At 42.7% G+C, this 20,241-nt stretch overlaps 1 protein-coding gene across 1 annotated transcript in view; it reads right to left on the bottom strand.

The window, feature by feature from the left end:
* The window catches only part of Pomt2 (protein O-mannosyltransferase 2), a 43,769-nt gene that overhangs the window by 7,245 nt on the left and 16,283 nt on the right, over positions 1-20,241 (bottom strand). The window contains 9 exon segments of the mRNA XM_005083999.4: positions 3,789-3,865; positions 4,732-4,823; positions 5,262-5,413; positions 8,125-8,203; positions 11,772-11,841; positions 13,757-13,823; positions 17,709-17,818; positions 19,301-19,383; positions 20,023-20,129. Coding sequence (XP_005084056.1) covers positions 3,789-3,865; positions 4,732-4,823; positions 5,262-5,413; positions 8,125-8,203; positions 11,772-11,841; positions 13,757-13,823; positions 17,709-17,818; positions 19,301-19,383; positions 20,023-20,129 — 837 coding nt within the window.

Here is a 20,241-nt window from a genome sequence, read left to right as displayed (position 1 = left end):
CTCTATGCAGGGACACCCCTGACACATGTCTGGCTTCAGTGGCTTGCCTTAGTCATGAAGGGACTGTCCACATCCCCTGTCTGTATCCTTTACTCTAAAGTCAGAACCACATGACAGAAACTGCCAAATTATGTTTGCTGGGGGCCGAAACCTGGCCCCTTGTTTAACTGCATTTGCATCAGCTTTCTGTTGTTAATGGTTTTCTTCACTCTATAAGCTTTCATTCCTTTTCACAAGTAGGAAGTTTAGCTAGGTGGGATTCTATTCCGAGGTCACTAACCCCTTTTTTCCATTTAGCAACAGGCTTTTCTTTAAACTTTTTATCTCCTTGAACACTGAATTTCTGGTGCTCCTTTTCTCCTCAAACTGTACATTTTTTTGTTTTTCTTTGTCCAGTTTGCTCCTTCCTTTCATTATAGATCTGCACAAGATCTGAATTACTACACAACAGAGTCAATACTAGGCTGTCTTGAAATTTCTTCCAATGCCAATCCAAAACTCTTTAACTTATCTTCAGGCAAAGTTTTAGGACAAATGCAAAAAGCAGACATATTCTTTGCCAAAATATCTCAAGAATGGTCTCTAGGACACTAATATTTCCCTTCTGAAATTTCTTGAGTTGGGCTGTTAAAATTACATGGCTCTCAGCATCACTGTCTTCCAGTCTCCTACTAGTGTGGCACATTAAGTCCCACTTAAAGGGTTCAAATGCTTTCCTAATCCAAACTCGTAAAGTCCAGGGTCCACCAACAAGCAGTACAGTCAGGTTTGTTACAGTAACACCCCAGTCCTTGGTACCAACTTGTATCTTAGTCAGTGTTCTATTGCCGTGAAAAGACACTATGACCAAGGCAACTCTTAGAAAAGAAAGCACTGATTGGGCTTGCTTATAATTTCAGGGGTTTAGTCCATTTTCATCATGGTAGGGGGCATGGCAGCATGCATGGTGCTGGAGCAGTAACAGAGAGCTACATTAAACAGGTGGGCAGACAGATGCACAGAAAGGGAGGGAAGGAGCACACCAGGGCCTGGCACGGGCTTCTTTAAAACTTCAAAACCCTTAAGCAGGGCAATGGTGTTGCACACGTTTAATCCCAGCACTCAGCAGGCAGAGGCAGGTGGATCACTGAGTTTGAGGCCAGTTTGGTCTACAGAGTGAGTTTCTGGATAGCCAGGTAAGCAGAGAAACCATGTCTTGAAAACAAACAAACAAATAAATAAAGCAAGCCTCAAAGTCTACCCCCAGTGACATACTTCTTCCAACAAGGTCATACCTCCTAATCTTTTCAAATAGCCACTCTCTGGTGACCAAGCATTCAAATATATGAGCTTATGGGGGCCAATTTTATCCAAACCACCACAACTACCATAGCTATCCAAAGAGCTTTGAAATAAAGAATGAACTGTTTTGGTCCTGGGAGTAATTTATGAGGGAAACCAATCCCTTAAAACAAGTCCAACTTAGTTCAAAACCAGACCTTAGCAGTTCATAGGAATCCTATTCACTACACCCAACTTAGAGAAATCTAGCATCTCTACAATGCAAGAGATGAAAGGAGGCAGATCCTTACCCAACAGGATATGTGTGTGTAAGCTAAATCTAGATGGTTCATTCCACCTCACTTTTCCAGGCTTGCTCCATTCAGGTCTCAACTCACAGACAGACAGACACAGACACAGACACAGACACAACATACACACCGATATCTGAATGTCTACAGTCTAGATTCACTGTCTCTCTTCTAAGTCTGGAAGACTGAGAACTCTTACACACCCTTTTCTTTGTCTTTACCTCTTAGTGAAACAAGGAATGAAATTCTACAGTCACTTCAGTCTTAAAATTCTACTTAGACCCAGACTGATACTCTGAGTGACAGACACATATTCAAAAGAGCTATGTCATTGGACCACAGTGACAGCTACACGCACAGAGTCAGAGAAGAAGTGACCCAGAGACTGTTTCATGTCAACTTATCACCTTCCAATGTGCAAAACTGACAAAAATCTGGATTTTAAAAGTTTAATTTGATGAACTAAGTCAACTATGTTTTCTAAGGACTTATATAATCACTCCCAGGTAAGTCTACTTGACAGTGGCTCAGAGAGGAACAGTAACAAATGCCACAGCTCCTTGCAGCTCTGTGGGTGGCTGACAGCTACCTCTGTGGCCTGAGACACTGTGGTTCTGAACATCATTCCTATAAAATTCAGGTTCCCACCTCAAGAGCAAGGGGGTCTTCCACCAGACATCAACTGTAGCAATGCCTTTCCCATTTACACAGGCAAATTTCATCCATGGGCAAAAATCTTCTCCATTTAAAGATTTCCTCTCTCAACTTAGACTTTTGATGCCATGGTTGCTGCCAGCTACTAACAACAACAGGGGCAAACAGTGAGTCTTGGGAATCATTAAACAAGAATCAGCCATGCTAAATAGCTTTAGCCCAGGAATAGGAATGGTTCAGGGTTCAAGGTTAAGTTTGTATGATGCATATAAACACACCCAAAGCAGCTTCTCATTCTATCTGGCTCTAATGTGTGGCTTTCAGGGGCACTGCCACTCAGGTAGGAGTGTCAATGGTGACTGAAATTGACGCTAAAAACCACTAGCCTACCTTTGAATCCTGGATCTACTTTACGTATAGCTATGTGCCCTTAATATCTCTGTGCTTCAGTTCCTTTCCTGTAAAATGTCAACAACAATAATCTTCATAGGACCATAATGAATATTAAATAGTTAATATACATACAGTGCCCAGAGTAGTGGGAGCTGCATAAATGTTCACTGGTGTGCTGGATAGCTTTAATGCCAATTTGCTATAGCCCATAATCACCTTGGGAGAGAGCCTCCACCCAGTTATCTAGCTCTTGTTGGTCTGTGGGTATGTCTGTAAGAGATTATTTTGATTTTCATGGGAGGGCTCAGTTTACCATGGGTGGTGCCATTCCTAGGCAATTGGTCCTTAACTAGAAAGATAACTGAGTATATGCTGGCCTGTGAACCAGCTAGGATCTATGGTTCCTCCTGTACTCTGGGGTGACGTGCACTCCATAGTCAGAAGAAATGCTGTGCAAAATAGCGAGCCTTTCAAGTTTCTGCCCCTTCACTTCCCTCAATGATGGACTGTAAGCTAAGAAACTGTAAGCCAAATAAATCTTCCCCTCCCTAAGTTGCTTGTTGAATTGAAAATGGCCCCCTTAGGCTCATAGGGAGTGGCAGCATTAGGAGGTGTGGCCTTGCTGGAAGAAGCGTGTCACTGGAGTGCTTTGAGGTTTCAGATGTTCAAGCTAGGCCTAGTGTCACTCGTTCTTCATGCTGTCTGCCAATCCAGATACAGAACTCTCGGCTCCTTCTCCAGCACCACGTCTGCCTGCATGCCACCATGCTTCCCACCATGATGATGATGGACTAAACCTCTGAACCTGTAAGCCAGGAAAACAATTAAATGTTTTCCTTTATAAGAGTTGCCATGGTCATGGAGTCTCTTTGCATCAATAAAACCATAATTAAGACAGAAGTTTTTATCAGGGTGTTTGTCATAGTAATAGAAATGAAACTACAATGACAGGAATCGCTATCACTGTCCTTATCAAATCACTGCCTCATCCTGTGATACCAGAAATGCCCATGAAGGTCTAGTAAACCAGTAGGGGAAACATTTCAACTTCTTCCACAAGGGGTGCATGGATCTATACCATGGCTATTGCTCTGTGCTCTGAATCTGTGGGTGTCCAAGAGCTTCTCCAAGAGTTTTATATTTAGAAGGGATAAAAAGTGCTCACAGTACCCAGATCATAACCATGTGGGACTCCAGCAAGATCTCAGAAAAACTGGGCTGCAGAACATCCAGGCTGATGTTTGGCACTAGGGGAAATGACAAGAGAAAAGCTGTGTCACACATTGTTCTCACAGTCTGTACTCAGTACCCACACCCTCGCCAGAGCCCGAGTGTAGTATTCCTAGTGAGTTGAGACAGAAGGCAGTGCAGAGGGTCACATAAGTCAGGCACTCATTAGGTAATCTAGGAACTTCTCTTGGTATTCTGACAGCTCTTGACCCCATCACCCATCCTGTGTCACTGGCCCAGAAGCTGGTCTCCGGTTTGTATGAGACTCCGGAACCAAATTTGTCTCATTCACCAATATATCCACAAGACCCATGTGGTTCCTGACATAATAAAGAATTGTTCAACTAGTTAAGCCACTGTTTGTCTAGATCAGTGTCTAAGAAAAATGAAATGGTAAGTATAGAGAAATCGAGAAGAAGCTGGAGTGGAGTGGGGGAAAACGAATCCAAAGACTTTTTGAGTCGAAGCTAATGGGAATGTCAAAGGTGTCAGGAAGCAGAAATTTGGGATCAATATGGCTGTGGCCTTCTGTGAAGAGTCTGGTTAGTTGTGGGGAGAGGAGGTGACTGACACTGAGCAACTGGACCAATCTGCAACAATCACTGGAGGCCTGGAGTCTCCCATGGTGTAGGAACAGAAGCCGGGGGCCTGAAATGGCCTTGGAGGTCACTGGGTCACTTCAGAATAAGAATTTAAGGAGGAAACAGACAAGAAGAAAAAGGAGCTATGTGTACACAGAGACAACACTTATAAAGAGAGCAATGTGGGAAGAAAGCAAAACTGACAACAATAAAATGGAATCACAGAATCTATGAGGTTTGTGTTCCTAAGCAAAGAGTCTAGTGTGCTTCCTCCTTCAGAGCCAGCCAGGACCTCAACTCACGTTTGGGATTGATATGTTCTTCTATGTTCCAGATGGAGTTAGCAGTTTCTTTTAGGTACGGAGTGCAAGTTACTTCCAACTGCTCCCAGCCCCTGCCAGAAAAATAGTCACAAATGTCCCAGAAGACTTGCAATGCCCCCAGACGCAGCAGTGTCTACTCTTCTTACATCTGTGGAACTTCTCTGTTTATAAGTCAGTGACCATAATTCTTTCAACCTCACTTTCGTTATCTACAACTATCCTAACAGTATGCTTGGCATACATTATTTCCACTTTACAAAGAGACAAAGGCTTAGAGTTTTAACCTAAAGGCAGGCATACAGATGTTCAACTATCAAAGCACATAAAATACAAAGTCATACTGGAGTTCTCTGCACCATAAAATCCCTGATGCCTTCTCTCCTTCTATCTACTATCAAAAAAAAAAAAAGTAAAAGTGAAATGAGCTCTAACCACAGGGTGGTATACCCCTTGTAGTGCGAAAAGAAATAGGTAAACTAGATTAGAATATCAGGACCCCAAAGACTTACCACTTGGGCAGAATCTTTCCTGAAGATCCCAGGACACAACCTGTGACCAAATGGATGAAGCGAATTCGACTTCTCAGTACCTTGATCCGGTTCCCAAATTTTCTGTTTACAACTTCAATCCTCCAGAAATCGTTTGAGTCCCCTGTCCCATTCTGCCACATAAACCAAGAAAAAAAAAATCACCAAAGTCAGATGATGTTAGAGACAAAATGTTAAAAAGGAAAATGGTCACCCTTTCAAATGCCACCGTATTTCAAAGGGTAAATCAACCTCAATGACTGATGTAGGAAAGGGAATGGGAAGGCCAAGAAGTATCCCAAGAGAGTGACATTGCCTGGGAACTCCCTATTGCAAAAAGTCAGGGTATGATGTGAATGAAGGAGAGAAAGAAGTGATGAATCTGTGGAATCGTTAGGTTGTGAAGCATGAATTTATTGCCGAAGATCAAATGAATCATGCCTGCTGATTTGTATGCTGTTTGTAGGAAATTATGGACAGAAAATAACTAAGAAGCATGACTTGAATCTTACTAGACTCAATATTGTGGTTGGATTTTCTCCAAGACAAAGCGGTTTCACTACTGGTGTATTAATAAGCACCAATAGGTTGTTTTTTGTTTTGTTTTGTTTTTCCACCAATAGGTTTTTACTCTAATTCCAAGCACTGTGGTGGAATAGCATCATCTCAATTTTTTATTATCATCTTAAGATATTCTATTTTCATATTCTTTTTTAAATAATGGATCAATGAGGCTGTAAATGCTGGAATTTTTAATGCTGTAATTTCATTCCACCATCATCAGATGCAGTTCCCTATCTTGTTTAGTAAAGGGACACAAGCTTTCTCATGGTGTCTTCAAAGATTTATAAATGTAAATACTGATTTGGCTGGTCTTTACAATGTGTTTCACTGTGAGACTATTTAAACAGTGTGTATGTGATTTGTCATCCAGTGTTAAGTTCTTAGTTACTGGTTTTTGTGTTTAAAACACAGGGAAGAGGGAGTTGCAGTGTTGGCTGCAGATGTCCTAGCTGGGAATCTCTCTTTCTGAGTTCACTGAGCTCCCATTTGGTCTCTAGGTAATGGGTTCTGAGCATTTCTCTTGGGCTTTAATTTGCTAAAGCTATGCACATATATAAAAAATAGAATATTTTAGGGAAGGTGTAGATGTAGAATTATTGCCTATGTCATTTCTTAAGCAGTTATGCACTTAATGCTTAAAAAATTGTTTGATACAAAAAAGTTACTATCTCCTGGAAAGTAGTGAAATTAGTTCTGTTGAGTAAACTTTTTATGTCATTGTATAATAAAGCTGAAAATCCCTTTGTTTCTATTTATAAAAAAAAGGTTTTCTATATGTACCCTTGATAACAGATTTTAAGAAATCATCTAAGATGATAAAGCATTTGAATGGTACAATAGATGTAAAAAATCAGTTTAAAAGAAATTTGTTTTTATATTAAATGTTTATTTGAAATCAAATGATTTTGTATATAAAGTTTAAATACATGTGTATATATATATGTATGTATATGTATGTACACACACATATATAATACATACACATGGTCTGAATCTGGAAGTGAGAAGTCTAAATGCTAACTTTATAGGACCAGAGTGTTAAGTTCTAGACAGCTGATTTTGCCCATAAATTGTACTAAAATCTCACTCTGAGCCAATAAGATAATCTGGGTCATTTGTGTCCATTACTTTGGATATCTAGATACTCTCACCCAAACCAGATACTGCACCTTGGAAACTAAGGTGGTTGTGGTTCACCCTCCTCAGGAGAGGCCCCGGGAAGAAAGATGAGGACTTCAGAGTCTTGGCTTTAGTATAATGAGGCTCAGGAAATGCAAAGAGGTTGAGGGAGTTCACTTTATGGAATCCACACTCTTTAACAATGCCCCAAAGGCCTTAGAAGAAACAGTGATGGATACATCTCAACAATTTTCACCAGCTGCTCTGCTTCAGTTACTCTCAGGACACAAGCTCCTACAGAGCACTTATTCTATTAAGTGCATGTCCCTAAGATAGCAAAATACAAAGCTATGGTGGTAATAGCCCTCCCTCTGTATGGCAGCAGAGAAACCTGTAAAATAAAACCATTAAGAATTTGGAATCTGCAAAAAGAAAAGGTCTCCCAGGTCATTGGCTTTCTTTCTTTCTTTTCTTTTCTTTTAAGTGTATTATGGCTGTCTGTATGAATGCATGACCAAGGAGGAGAGGAACATGCCATGGTACACATGTGGACAAGGGCAATCTTGTGGAGTTAGCTCTCTCCTTCCACCTTTATGAGGGTTCCAGGAGTTGAGCTCAGGTCACCAAGCTTGCATGGCAAGTGTCTTTACCCATTGAGCCATCTTGTCAGCCTTCCAGTGTGATATTTAAGAGATCTACATTGTATTCCTATCTGACATTTATTAGATATTAGACTACATAAAGTACATAGTGACTTTGTAAGAAGAGGGAGAGGCAAAATAGAATTCGTAGGTTGCCTTTCTCATAGCAAACTGAGCTAAACAGTTATAGCATGTTAAAGAAGTCTATGTGCCGGCCAGCATGATGGCACACAGCTTTAATCCCAGCACTTGGGAGGCAGAGGCAGAGGGATCTCTGTGAGTTTGAGGCCAGCCAAGTCTACACAGCAATTTCCAAGCCAGTCAAGGCTACATAGTGAGACAATATCTCAAAAACAAAAACAAAACAACAACCAAAAAAAAAAAAAGACTCATCTCTGTACAGTCTCCAAATTCTTAGCACACTCTAAAATTCTGGAGAGGATGTGTCCTACTACATGGCCCTGAACCAAACCTCACAACTTTTTATATACATCCTGCTCACACCCCAGTTTCTTACTTACTATGCCATAGCCAGTGACCTGAAGGTGTTTCCGGGTCAGGGGGGCCTCATGATAATGACTGTGCAGGTTCCGAGTCGTTCTAGAAGTCGGAGAAGAGAAGAGCCATTCATTATCTGAAGAAAAGAAATGTGTGCGCTGCTTCTTTTACTTAGAATATTCAGTCATCTGTTAGGATTACGAAAAATTAGAGTGTGAACTATTAATCCCAACACACCATGGAATGTGGTGTCTCTTCACTTACAAGGACTATTCTGAGGACTAGGGACGAGAGGAGCTCAGGGTGAGAAAGACAGAGGGAGGAGTAGTGAGCTACATGGCAGGAAGGCCCAAGGCGGAGCATCAGACAGCCTTCACATCACAGGGTTAGAAGCTGTGAAGCTTTAGCTTTTCCTGACCCAGGAGGCAGAAGAAACGAGCACGGCAAATGGATACACTTAAGTCAGGCAAACTTCCCCATTCCCATTTACTTTCTATTCTCAACAACTTTTTTTTTTAAATAGGGATTTGCAAGGAATGAGGAGGGATTTCATTTAGTTTTGATGTACTTAGCTTTTTATAACAACTCTTGCTTTTATTCATGAGTAATAAATGTTCATGACACAATCATGAGGAATTTATAAAAATTAAATACGATTCTATTAATTTATTAGGAACAAAATCAGATTTATTTAATAGTAGGAATCTAAAGTATCTAAAATCCAGCTAACAAGAAAAACATACCAGCTTCTCTCTCTCTCTCTCTCTCTCCCTCCCTCCCTCTCTCTTATTTCTCCTGATATTTCAAAACCTTTTATCTTGTGATTCCAGTACATAAATCTTTTCAGACTGTTTCTGCTAATGATTGTTTTTGTCTGTTTTTGGGTCATTGTGTTTTTTCCTTGAATAATACACCTGTATGCATTAGTCACTATTGTTGAAAAACTGTTTACAGGAATGGATTCCAATGTTTTTCAAAAGGTAGGATCAATCGATGCTTCCAGGCAGGCACACAGGAGATGGGAGCAGTCTATGCTCATGTTTATTTAAATTATGGCTTATAGATGCTGAGCCCACCTAGGTGGCATGAATGTGAGCTGCAGAGCCAGGTGAAGATCAATTGGAAGTTCCTTCTTAGGAACCAGGGTTCCCCACACAACCGCCAACAATCTACTCCTACAAAGTCACTTTTCCTGGGGTAGAGGAGTGGACCACATACACACTTAACCTCAAATCTTCTGGGCTCTAAGTCTTGGAAAAGGATCACTCAATACTAAACTTGTCACTTTGACTTCAAACCTCCTCTTGGAGTAGTGAAGTGGCTCATTCAGAACAGGCATCTGCTGCCAAGCCTGAGAACCTAAGGTTGATGCCTGGGGCTCACTTGTATGGTTGAAGGAGAGAGATGACTCCCGCACGTTGTCCTCTGACCACACACGCTGTGGCTCATGTATACACACACAAAACAAAAATGAATAAATGTATTTTTTAAGGAAAACAAAAATGTTTTATTTTAAACCACTGGAAAAATGTCTGTTATTTTAGAAATGTTAAATATGGAAACTGTGGTCTTCTGAATGTGGTACACACTCCCAGATACCCAAATACTGAAAACGATCCTATCATCTTCTCTAACATCAACAACAATTGATAAAGTAGACATCCCAGGGGTCTGCTAATCACTTTCCAAAGTCATCATCCTTGGGTTCAACTCATTTACACAAGTACAAGTTCTGTCTAAGATGTTCCTGACACATGAAGCTTCCAGTTGAATTTCAGAAAAGTATCTTCCTTTTTTGCCTGTGAATGTTTGCGTATTGCTGTACTGTTGGCTTGCATCCACTACAGATAGTGGTTCTAGGCCAGCCCAGGGGTCTTCAAGCATTGAAGGCTTAAAATAACTCATTAGACATTCTTTTTTTCTCTACCACACCATGATCCAAATGGTGTAGGTGTCCTTGGAGAACCCTGGGGGTAGGTCTGCTTTTGCCCTGGGGAGTAGCTGAATTGATGCTGGGACCATGTGGGAGACCTGGAGTAGGAGCCTGGGTAGCTGCCCTGGGACAGAGGGGAGACCTGAAGCATTCCCCCCAGAAGCTGCCCTGGAGCTGCTCCCATATGGCCCAGAGGGGGGAGACAGTCCCCCTCCCCCACGGAAGCTGCTTCTGCCACCCCAGTCTCCTATCCCAGAGTCAGGGTACAGAAGAGTTAGGGATTGAAAATTCTGTCAGTGCATATCAGAATCTGAAGCTGAAGACCTCACTCGCCAATCCTCTCACAGGAACTCTAGCGATGGACCGCCAGAAATGAACTACAAATTATTTTTTTAAAAAAGAACCTTCTCTCAAGAGGTATTCAAAACAAAACACCAAAACTCAATGCCTGAAAGTGGTGGTGCACGCCTTTAATCCCAGAACTCGGGAAGCTGAGACAGACAGATCTCTGAGTTTGAGGTCAGCCTGATGTACAGAGTAAGTTCAGGACAGCCAGGGCCACACAGAGAAACACTGCCTCAAAAAACAACAACAACAACAAACAAATCCAGAAGAAACTTGAAGTAGTAAAATTGACTTTCGTCTCTGTTTAAATTGTTCAAAGTTTAACCTGGGGCTAAGAAGTAAGAGATTAAAGGGTATTTGGAACGCATAAGCCTAGGGTGTACATAAATAAGTAAAATTTTCTATTCAAGGCTGGCTCCTCTTTGGGCATGAGCCAGGGGCAGACAGATGCTATTAAAGAGCTTTTCCTTCATTAATTTCAAGATGTGTGGAGACTTCTCCCTCACAAGGCATAGTATTCCTATAACAGGGTGAGGGGAAACATAGCCTCAAGGCTTCACTGCTCTCTGAGTTCCTTCTTTCACTTGGATTCTGGTCTAGTAATTCTAGTATCTTCTCAGCTTTTTCATACTTTTAAGCAGTTTTTTTTTTCTTTTAAATCATACTGGTGTTCCATTCATTCCAGTGAATACACAGTGAGACAGACTAGTGTGCCAGTCTCAGAAATAAATGCTTACCATGTCAATCCAAAATGCAGCTTTGGGCCACCAAACTATCCTTTCTTTGGGGGTGGAGTGGAGGTGAGGATAAAGTTATGTTTAAGTTTAAATTACTGTGCTTTAAAGAGATATATAAAACAAAAATGTCTCTAACCTGTAAGCCCCACTTGCCAAAGGAAAGATAACTTACTGGAATGCTTGGGCTGTTGTTCATATAAAATAATAAGCACATGTTCTCACTTCTGCAAACAAGGTTGGTTATCCCAACTGCACAGGATGTGGGAGGTACTTAGGCAGGAAGTACATCAAGACATATGCTTGCTCTGGATTGGACAAAGGCGGCAAGTACATACATAGCCTGTGGGTTTTGCCTTTATAAGTACCAGACTACTGTCCACCATCCTGGCCAGTATTTAATAAAGCTTGCTTCAAATTTGGCTCAAAAATTATGGTAGTGATATTACTGTCACCCAATGGAATTAACAGGAGAAGGGACACTGAAAGGTATCCTTAAAGATCATGGCTCCTCAAAGCCAAAAGCAGCAGGCAAAGGCTAGCTCACTACAATCCTTATATCACACATGGATTTACTCCACACAGAAACCTGGTTCCATTGCTTGAGCCTCAGCCCTCTGCTCTACCATTCAATTTCAACAACAGCAAGTTCACTTACTCTTTGTGTTCTAGTCGAATGATGTCTCCATGTCTGACAAACTCCACTGGGAATGAAGGATCTAGGGGATCTGCCAAAAAGAAACAAATATGATTATCAAGTGAGTCACTGCATACTAAACTAGAGACAACTGTTGGAAACAGTTACAGTGTAGTGTGATGTGTGCTGACAGTACCAAAGGGTTAGGTCTCCAGTCACCTCAGAGGTTGAGCAAAGAGTATCCCAGAAGTAGTGCCTGGAAGATTCTCAAGGAGTAGGGAGTTTTGTCAAGTGAACAGGCAGGATAAAGGAACACATACAAAAGGATAATCTGTGCAGCAAAGAGTCTGGGACATAAAAGATGTGGGAACAAATGACGGTGTGAACAAGTGGAGCTACGCTGGTCACTATGTAGGGCAGGCAATATGATCTTTGACAATTACTGAAGCCTCCACTGGACTTTAAGTGGGAGGCTACACAACGAAAATCTCCCTAGTGAGTAATACAGTCTTTACAAAATTAGTCCATGCCATTGCCCAGCTCTTTTTAAAATCAAATTTTATCTCTGTTAATAGACTTCCTAAGCACGAGATGAAAAAAACAACAATGAAATGCTGAGAGAAAAGGACTCCTTCCTAGGCATCTAGAAATCAAAACTGGCCATGATCTAGAAAGGTAGCTGCATAGAAAAGTAGCTGGCAGCCATCACAGCATGGCAGAAGGCACCCTTGTAAAAGTCTGTCACCAGCACTGAGATGCCAAGATTCCATAAACAATCAAGGTCAGGAAAGCTAAATCTGCTAATGCAAATTACTGGTTGCGATATTCACCTGCATAGACACTAGCTGCTATGCTGCCTTGTAAACAGGGAAGAAAGTTTGACTTGGTATGAATTAGGGTAAGGGGCTTCCACAGCCAATGAGAACACTAAGATCTTAGACTGCAAAGTTCCCAGAAAACCCTTAGCTGCTTAGATGAAATGTAACCATCTTAGCTTAGAAGCCACAGTAGAAACCAGGCAAGTGACTTAGAAGTACACCCAGTTTCCCTCAACTTCATTATGACAGACCACTTAGTTTGTCTGAGGAATCAAAAGCACAATCAATGGCAACATCACAGACTCACTCAAGGGGCTAATTTACATTACTGAGCATGCAAATAAGGCAGCAGGCGAGACAGCTGTTGTGTGTCTGATTCTAGCTTAAAGCAACAATGTGAGGAGATGGCAAGGAAAATAAAGGGAGTTTAGATGAACAGTTGTCCACTTTTCCAGATTTGGAGCAGCTGGCTAGTCCCAGCTCAGGAAGGCTGTTTTTGCTGAGCAGCCACAGAAAATGCCTGGGGTTCAGACTATCACCAGTGAGGATGGGCTCAGGTGATAACTGCCCTCTTCCAGCTACAACAAAGGTGTTCACAGGTTGTCTTCCAAGGAAAGGAAGACCATAAAGTACCCCTTGCTTAGTCCTAAAACCAGAGACCTCAGAGAGACAGAGACAGAGACAGAGACAGAAACAGTCAGAGACAGAGACAGACAGAGAGCAAGAGAGAGACAGAGACAGAGTGTGTGTGTGTGTGTGTGTGTATGTGGGCGCGCACGCATGTTACTGCAAGCACTAGCTAAGCCCAGGCACAGAGCTGGCAGAGGCTTGGATTATCAAATAAGTCAGCTAGCCCAGAGATAAAAAAGGACAGCACTCTATCATACCAGTTGGGTTTGGAAATGAAAGCAATTTCCAGGTAACCTCGGACAGCGCTACCTAGCAGCTTCTGGGGTGGGCTTACATAACCTCTTCATGGATGAAAACTGAGCCCTGGCCCTGCTCTGTTTCACTCACTGCTCATCCTCTATGCTTTCTGTCTTTGGAACACAGCAGGAGCTCAACAGTGTTCAAGAGAATACTAAGATCAGCGAAGATGTCAGAGGTGTTCAGGAGCCCAGTGTCATGAGAAAAGTGAAGGGGACTCGGTGAACAACAGCACAAGAACCTCAGTCTCTGCCACATTACCTGTGTTTGAATTATGTTTCTTGATAATCCACAGGTTGTTGTAGTCCTTGTGCAAATAGGTGGTAACCTAGGCAGAGGGCAGAAGGAGGACATTATGATCAGCACAGCTGGCCAGGCACAATTCCCAACAAACAGATACCACTTGAACATCTATCTTTCAGGATCCCCAGTCACCAACTCAGGAGGCCACCTTTCCCAATGAAGCTCAGAAGCAGCACTCCTGAATGAAATTTTCTCCATTTTTCAGAATTTAGAGGTCCTACCCCTCAAGAACTTTTTGTCTCTTTCTTTCTTTTCTTCCTTTTCTTTTCTTTTTTTAATCTTGTCAATAAAATTTCAGCTGTCTTAAGGGAGGACCATTTTACTGTGTGTTAATAGTCTCCAGCACAGAAGCATGTTTAAAAATGATTAAAACAATGCCTAGGGGCTCAGCGGTTAAGAGCACTGGCTGTTCTTCCAGAAAATCTGGTTCCATTCCAGACACCTTCATGGCAGCTCCCAACTGTCTGTAACTTCAGTTCCAGAGGATCCAACACCCTTACACAGACGCACATGCAGACAAAACACCAATGCACATAAAATAAACACAAATCATTAAAAAAAAAAGGGCTGGGGGGAGGGGGATACACCTGAATTGGTAAGGTACTTGCTGTACAGACATCCTCATATTTGATCCCAGCACAAATGTAAGAAAAGGCTGGTGTTCTCAGAATCCTAACACTGGGGAAGTGGAGATAGGACAATACCTGGGCCTTGCTAAACCAGTGAGCCCAGGTTAAGTGAGAGAGACTTTCTCAAAAAATAAGGTGAAAAGTGATTATGGAAAGCACCTGACATTGATCTCTGGCCTCCACGTGCACATCACGCCTGTGTACCCACATCCATGCACACACCAAAAAAAAGCTATTATTTTTTCTTATTATGTGGGTAAATGACACTAAAATGCTCCATAAATATCTTATCCTAGATGTTCATAATGTGTCTAGGTTTTTACTGTTAGATCAATCACTGCATTATACACACAATTCTTTAAAAAATCAGTTTATGGCTTTGGGTTAAAATTCTAAGATAAGCCAGGCAGTAGTGGTGCACACCTTTAATTCCAGTGCTTGGGAGGCAGAGGCAGGTGGATCTTCAAGTTCGTGGCCAGCCTTGTCTAGAGAGTGAGTTCCAGAACAGCCAGGGCTATAATGAGAAACAGTGTCTTGATACTGTATACATGGGATAGAATATTATACACAAGTGAAAGCATCCAGAGCATTCTTTTAAGCAGCATGCAAAGAGGCTCATGAGATGCTCCCACCCACAGTGGCTACTGTGCATCACCAGGCACTATTCTGAGCACCAGGCAAGTCTCACCCTGCTCAGTCACTGTCAGAGCTCTGTGCTGTGGGTGCTATTCCCCCACAATAGTGCAAAAGGGAAGCCTAGGCTATTTGCTCAAGATGACACTGCTTATGGTTTGGAAAGCAAGGAGAGGACAGACTAAAAATATACACCTTTGCTAGATATGTAAACACACAGAGAAACAACAGAAATACATGCATTTCTTCTGAGTTTTCATAACTTCAATTGGACACAACATGACTAATTTACTTGCAAAAAGAAGTTGGAACTAGCATTTATGGGGAAAAAATCACTTTGTATGTACTATGGCTATACTTGAGTTTTGAGTGTTTTTTCTCTGTTTCTCAGAATGAAAACAATGATATTAAGAATACATAAAAGACTCAAACATTTTGATTCATCAAAGCTAGAGTCAGTCTATCTACCTGGGACTTACAGATGTCAAGGTCCTGTGGGTCCTGTGCATGTGTGGAGGGAACGGTTTCTGGTTTTAGAAGAACCATTATCAAGATTCTCCCAGGAAAATTGTCTCTTTATCATAAGCGTAGCCCCTGGCCCATTCCCACAGAAACATTTGTTTCCATAGTGGAGTTTTTATATAGATCTCCTAGGAACTGAAGTACCTAATTATAGTAGAATGCTACTTTTCAAAATATCTGAAAATAGCAGATCTTCGGAGATTATAGGTAGCTTTGGTTTTCTTTTTTATACTTTTCTAAACTTCCCAATCTTATTTTATAGATGTTAATCATCTTAAAGTATTCTAAAACTGAGACCTAGAGACATCACTAAGGCACTAAGCTTCAGGGCAGAGGGTGACCAGATAGTTTTTGATCCAATGACTTCACTTTACAGCTGAGGAGACAGCCTGCGAGTCAAAGCCTGACACCTTGTCCCCTGACCCAGTGTGCCATCCACACAGGACACTGTCAGCCTCCAGGGCTCCAGGCACACCGCACCCACTGTGCAGTGTCTTCCAGAACGTGACCTTCCTCTCCTTTTGCACAGTGTAGCCACAGAAAATGTCACTTTACGATCCTCTACATAACACCTGCAGCAAGGCATCCTCATGGAATGGCCACTTATGGTTTTCTCTCCTGACTATACATTAGCATGGATCTAAACTATTTAAACTAAAGCAAAAGGGAATAGTCTTTGGGACCCACCCTAGGCCAATTAAATCATAATCTCTGAAGAAGAGTCTAAAGTCAAAAATTTTAAAGCTCATTTAATTCTAAAGTACAGTCAGGACAGAAACACTGGGCAGAGATAAAGGGAAAAACCAAACACGAGAAAGTGATGCTACAAATCCAATACCCAGGGTCAACGTTTTAGTATAACTCAAAGCATTTGAAGAGGTAAAATTTGGTAAAATGAAGCTCTCGGCCATTCGGTAAGAGAAACCTCACTTGGGAGCATCTTAGATGAGCAGCCCTTTCTCAGTGTCTTTTAGTTCCACTCTGAGCAGCCTTGAACACTCCCTTAAATGTAGGGTCCCCCCACTGGTCCTTTCTCCTTGCAGTCTTCCTGGGCAATACCAGCCACCCCTTTGTATTAATGTCTACACACTGCACTCCGATCTCTTTCCCAAGACAAGGCCCAAGCCTAACGCACAAGAAAAACTCTCCTCCCACCTCCAAAGCCATCCCTCCCCCATCGGATCATGACTAAATAACATGGTCACCCATGCACTTTGACATCTTGACTATAGAGCCACACACACAGCTCTTCCTGACCTCCCATCCATTACCAGGCCCTACTGTGACACCTGGGAGTGTTTCCTGACTCAATTCCAGAATTGTCCCTGCCCCCTAACTGGCTCTTTGTAATCCATCCCCTTGCTACTAGTGCTACTTTTTAAACTTAATCTAATCATACCTCATCACTCAATCACTTCCCTGCCTCCCCAGAACAGAGTCAAATGCACTCTCACAAATTCAATCTGGCCCACCAAACTCTGCACTATCCTGTTCCTGCTTTCGGGCACCTTCCACCCGGGGCACTCCCTAACATGACACCTGCATACGTGCCCTTTGCATGTGTTCTTTCATTCTGTCTTCTTAATAACCCTATGGTGGAGGAGCGATACTTATTTTCCCCTATGATCAGGAGATTAAACCACAAAATGATTAAGACATCTGTACAGAGTCAAGCCTGTATGGATTCAAACCTGAGGAATCCAGTCTGGTTCCCACGTCTGTAGTCATAACTCTTAAATTTCCTCATCACCCTCCAGGCCAGGAACTGTGCTAGGCATGTGAGCCTTCCAAGATCAGGCAATAGGATGGGAGAAATGAACTCTCACAATTCCTTATGAAATGGGTTCCCCAGAGGCAAGCAGAATGCCAAGAAAGCCTCTGGTAAAGGGCAGAGGGGTACCAATTGTGTGTGGAGGGGGCAGGGGATCATGAGATAGACAGAGGAACCTCTGAGCTGAAACCCAAAGAAGCTAAGGTTAGCCAAAGGAAGGAAGAGGAGTGAGGAGAATACTGCAACCAAGAGAAAGCAGGTGAATGAATGATGCTAGGCAAGAAAGTGAATGACAGGTTCAGTCACAGAGAGCGGTTGAGTGTGGCTGTAGCCAAGCACACTAGAGCTTACCCACCTGCTGCTGGAGAGCACCAATGCCCTCAGGGTAGAGGTGCCTATGGGAGTGCAGGTAGCCAATGGCCATCCGGAGATTCTTCACAGTGATTACAGAGCCATACGCCAGGTCTAGAGGAAAAGAGGCATCAATCAGACAGATGACAGGCTGCTCCTGCCTTGCGGGTGGGTGGGTGGTGGCTGCAAGCCACAAGCTTCAAACATCTGCTCAGAGGCCATGGGGCCCAGGCCTGCCTAAAGCTGGAGTCCCTGCTGCCTTCTCGCTCCAATGGAAGCAACTCAAGAGGGAGTTCCCTTCTGCCCACCACTGACCACTTCTGCTTCAGATCCACACTCCCTCACAGACTGCTCCTCCACAGAGCTTCTCAATCCTTCCTCATGCAGTCTCTACCACGGCATCCACACCTCACCTCCAAAACGTCTCCTAAACTCCCTAAGGACTAACTCCACATTACTGCCCCTCCAAACCAGGGCTTTCTTTCTCTGGCTTTCCAAGTTCTCATTCCTTTCATAGTCTGTGGAGCCCACTGTATTCCTGGTACTAGATACAGTAAAGAGCAAAATGGGGCCTCACCGACACCTTTTTTCCTCCCTTGTCTGGTCCTCCCTGGGTATGCTCTTAGCTGTCCTGATCCTTAGGGATCCTTGGGTACAACCCTGCAATGACTTCCTAGTGGAAGCCCCTTCCTTCCTTGACATCTTATACTTCCTTCCAGTCATGCTAACTCCACAATGCACAGCATTCCTAGCTGCCTGCTTGCTCAGAAACCTCCATGTGGTCTCCAGTAGCTTACTCAAGCATCTCAAATCTCATCATCTATTCCCAACTCAGACTCTGAATATAATAGCCCATGCCTTGAGTTTTACCCTGCCCTTAGCTTTGAGCATGCCATCCCTTCTTGCCTGATATGACCTCTTGCTCTTCAATACCTACTGGACTCCACTCATCCTTCCAGGTCCAACTCCAAGACACACCTTTTTATATGCATGTATATGGGATCCCTTAACTGCCTGCTAGCACTGACTCAGCATGTGCTTCAATCCCCAGTACTGTATTCCATCTCTGTTCTCTTTTTCTTTTGGAGATAGGGTGTAGGTAGCTCTGGCTGTCCTGGAACTCACTATGTAAACCAGTCTGGCCTCAAACTCACAGGGCTCTAATTGCCTCTGCCGGGATTAAAGGTATGTGACACTTCACCTGGTTTTTTTATGTACTTAACACATGAATGAAGGTCCTTCACATCAGACTATCTTTGGAGGGTGAATATCTGTTAATTACTTCCTGAGAATAAGTACATGCATAAAACTGTCAGAACACTGTGACAGCCTACAACTGCCCCTAGAGGCCTTGCTCTGTGACCAGACCCTCTTGAAATGGCCTTCTTACAGAGCTAGCTTTGGAAGCTACAAAGGAGAAGTTATTTTGAGTACTATAGTAACGGACTCTTGAGTATTTATACTGTAATACTGGGTTTTCTCCAAGTCTGCTATATATAGGCTAAAAAAAAAAAAAAAAAAACCAAGCTTCAGACTTGCTTTTCCCAAGTCAACTCCCAGGAAGAAAAAAAAAAAAACCCTCTGCCAAGCACTCACGTTCGGGGACAGAAGCATTGTGAAGGCTGTTCCCTGAAAGCCGGGCTTGAAAGGCAGAACTGAAGAAGCCATCGCCAGGACCACTGCGGGGAAAGAAGCAGAAGAGAGTCAAGCAAGCTAAGAGAGTAGAAGCTGCCATTTCCCAGAAACCCTTAGTTTATTTAAAAGGAGACGTGAAAACCTGAATGGCAAGGTGGTTTCATGAAAGAAACACGGATAATGGAGTTGGAGAAACTACAGTCCAAACTTCAATTTCACTTCTGCCACTTAACTATCAAGCTGACTTGGGCAATATCCCTAACCTTATTTAACCTTGGTTCTTCATTTATTAAACAGGAGATTTTTTTTAAAAAAGTCCAAAGAACTCACCAATAATGACAGCTAAATGAGATTATGCATAATGCTAAACCCAGTTCTCGGCGCTTAGTAGCTACTTGTGAAATGAGGGTGTCTCTCCTGGTTATCAGTACTTCTAGTCTCATTGCAACCCTGGTATCCATCCTCACTAAAGTGAAAGGCTTCTGATGGAGATAGGGACACTTAGGCTCTTAGAGAACACTCTGGCTCCTTCGAGGCTGGGTGTTCTGAGTCCTGAGAATGCAGAAGAGAACACAAGGGGGCAGGGGAGAGTTCCTTCCTTCATCCTAACCTCACATGGCCTACATAGGCTTAGGTGCCAGAGACAAACCAGAAGCAAGAGGTTGGAAAGGTTCTGGCTGTACCTTTTATTCAGTATCATGACATGAACAGCAAAAATGGTCATATAGAGCACCAAAGGCAGCACTATGAGGCACAGGATTCGAGCAGTCAGGTGCTTTCCCACAGTCACCTGCAAACAGAAGCCACCACAGGTGGTGGGTGCATGAAACATCATTGTACGTATAGTATGAGTCACAATGGAAAGAATAATGGGTGGAAAACCCTAGGCCTTTCTATATTAC

This window comes from Mesocricetus auratus, unplaced genomic scaffold (genome assembly GCF_017639785.1).
Source record: "Mesocricetus auratus isolate SY011 unplaced genomic scaffold, BCM_Maur_2.0 Super-Scaffold_15014, whole genome shotgun sequence".
NCBI lineage: Eukaryota > Metazoa > Chordata > Mammalia > Rodentia > Cricetidae > Mesocricetus > Mesocricetus auratus.
This window is presented reverse-complemented; position numbering and strand designations above follow the sequence as displayed.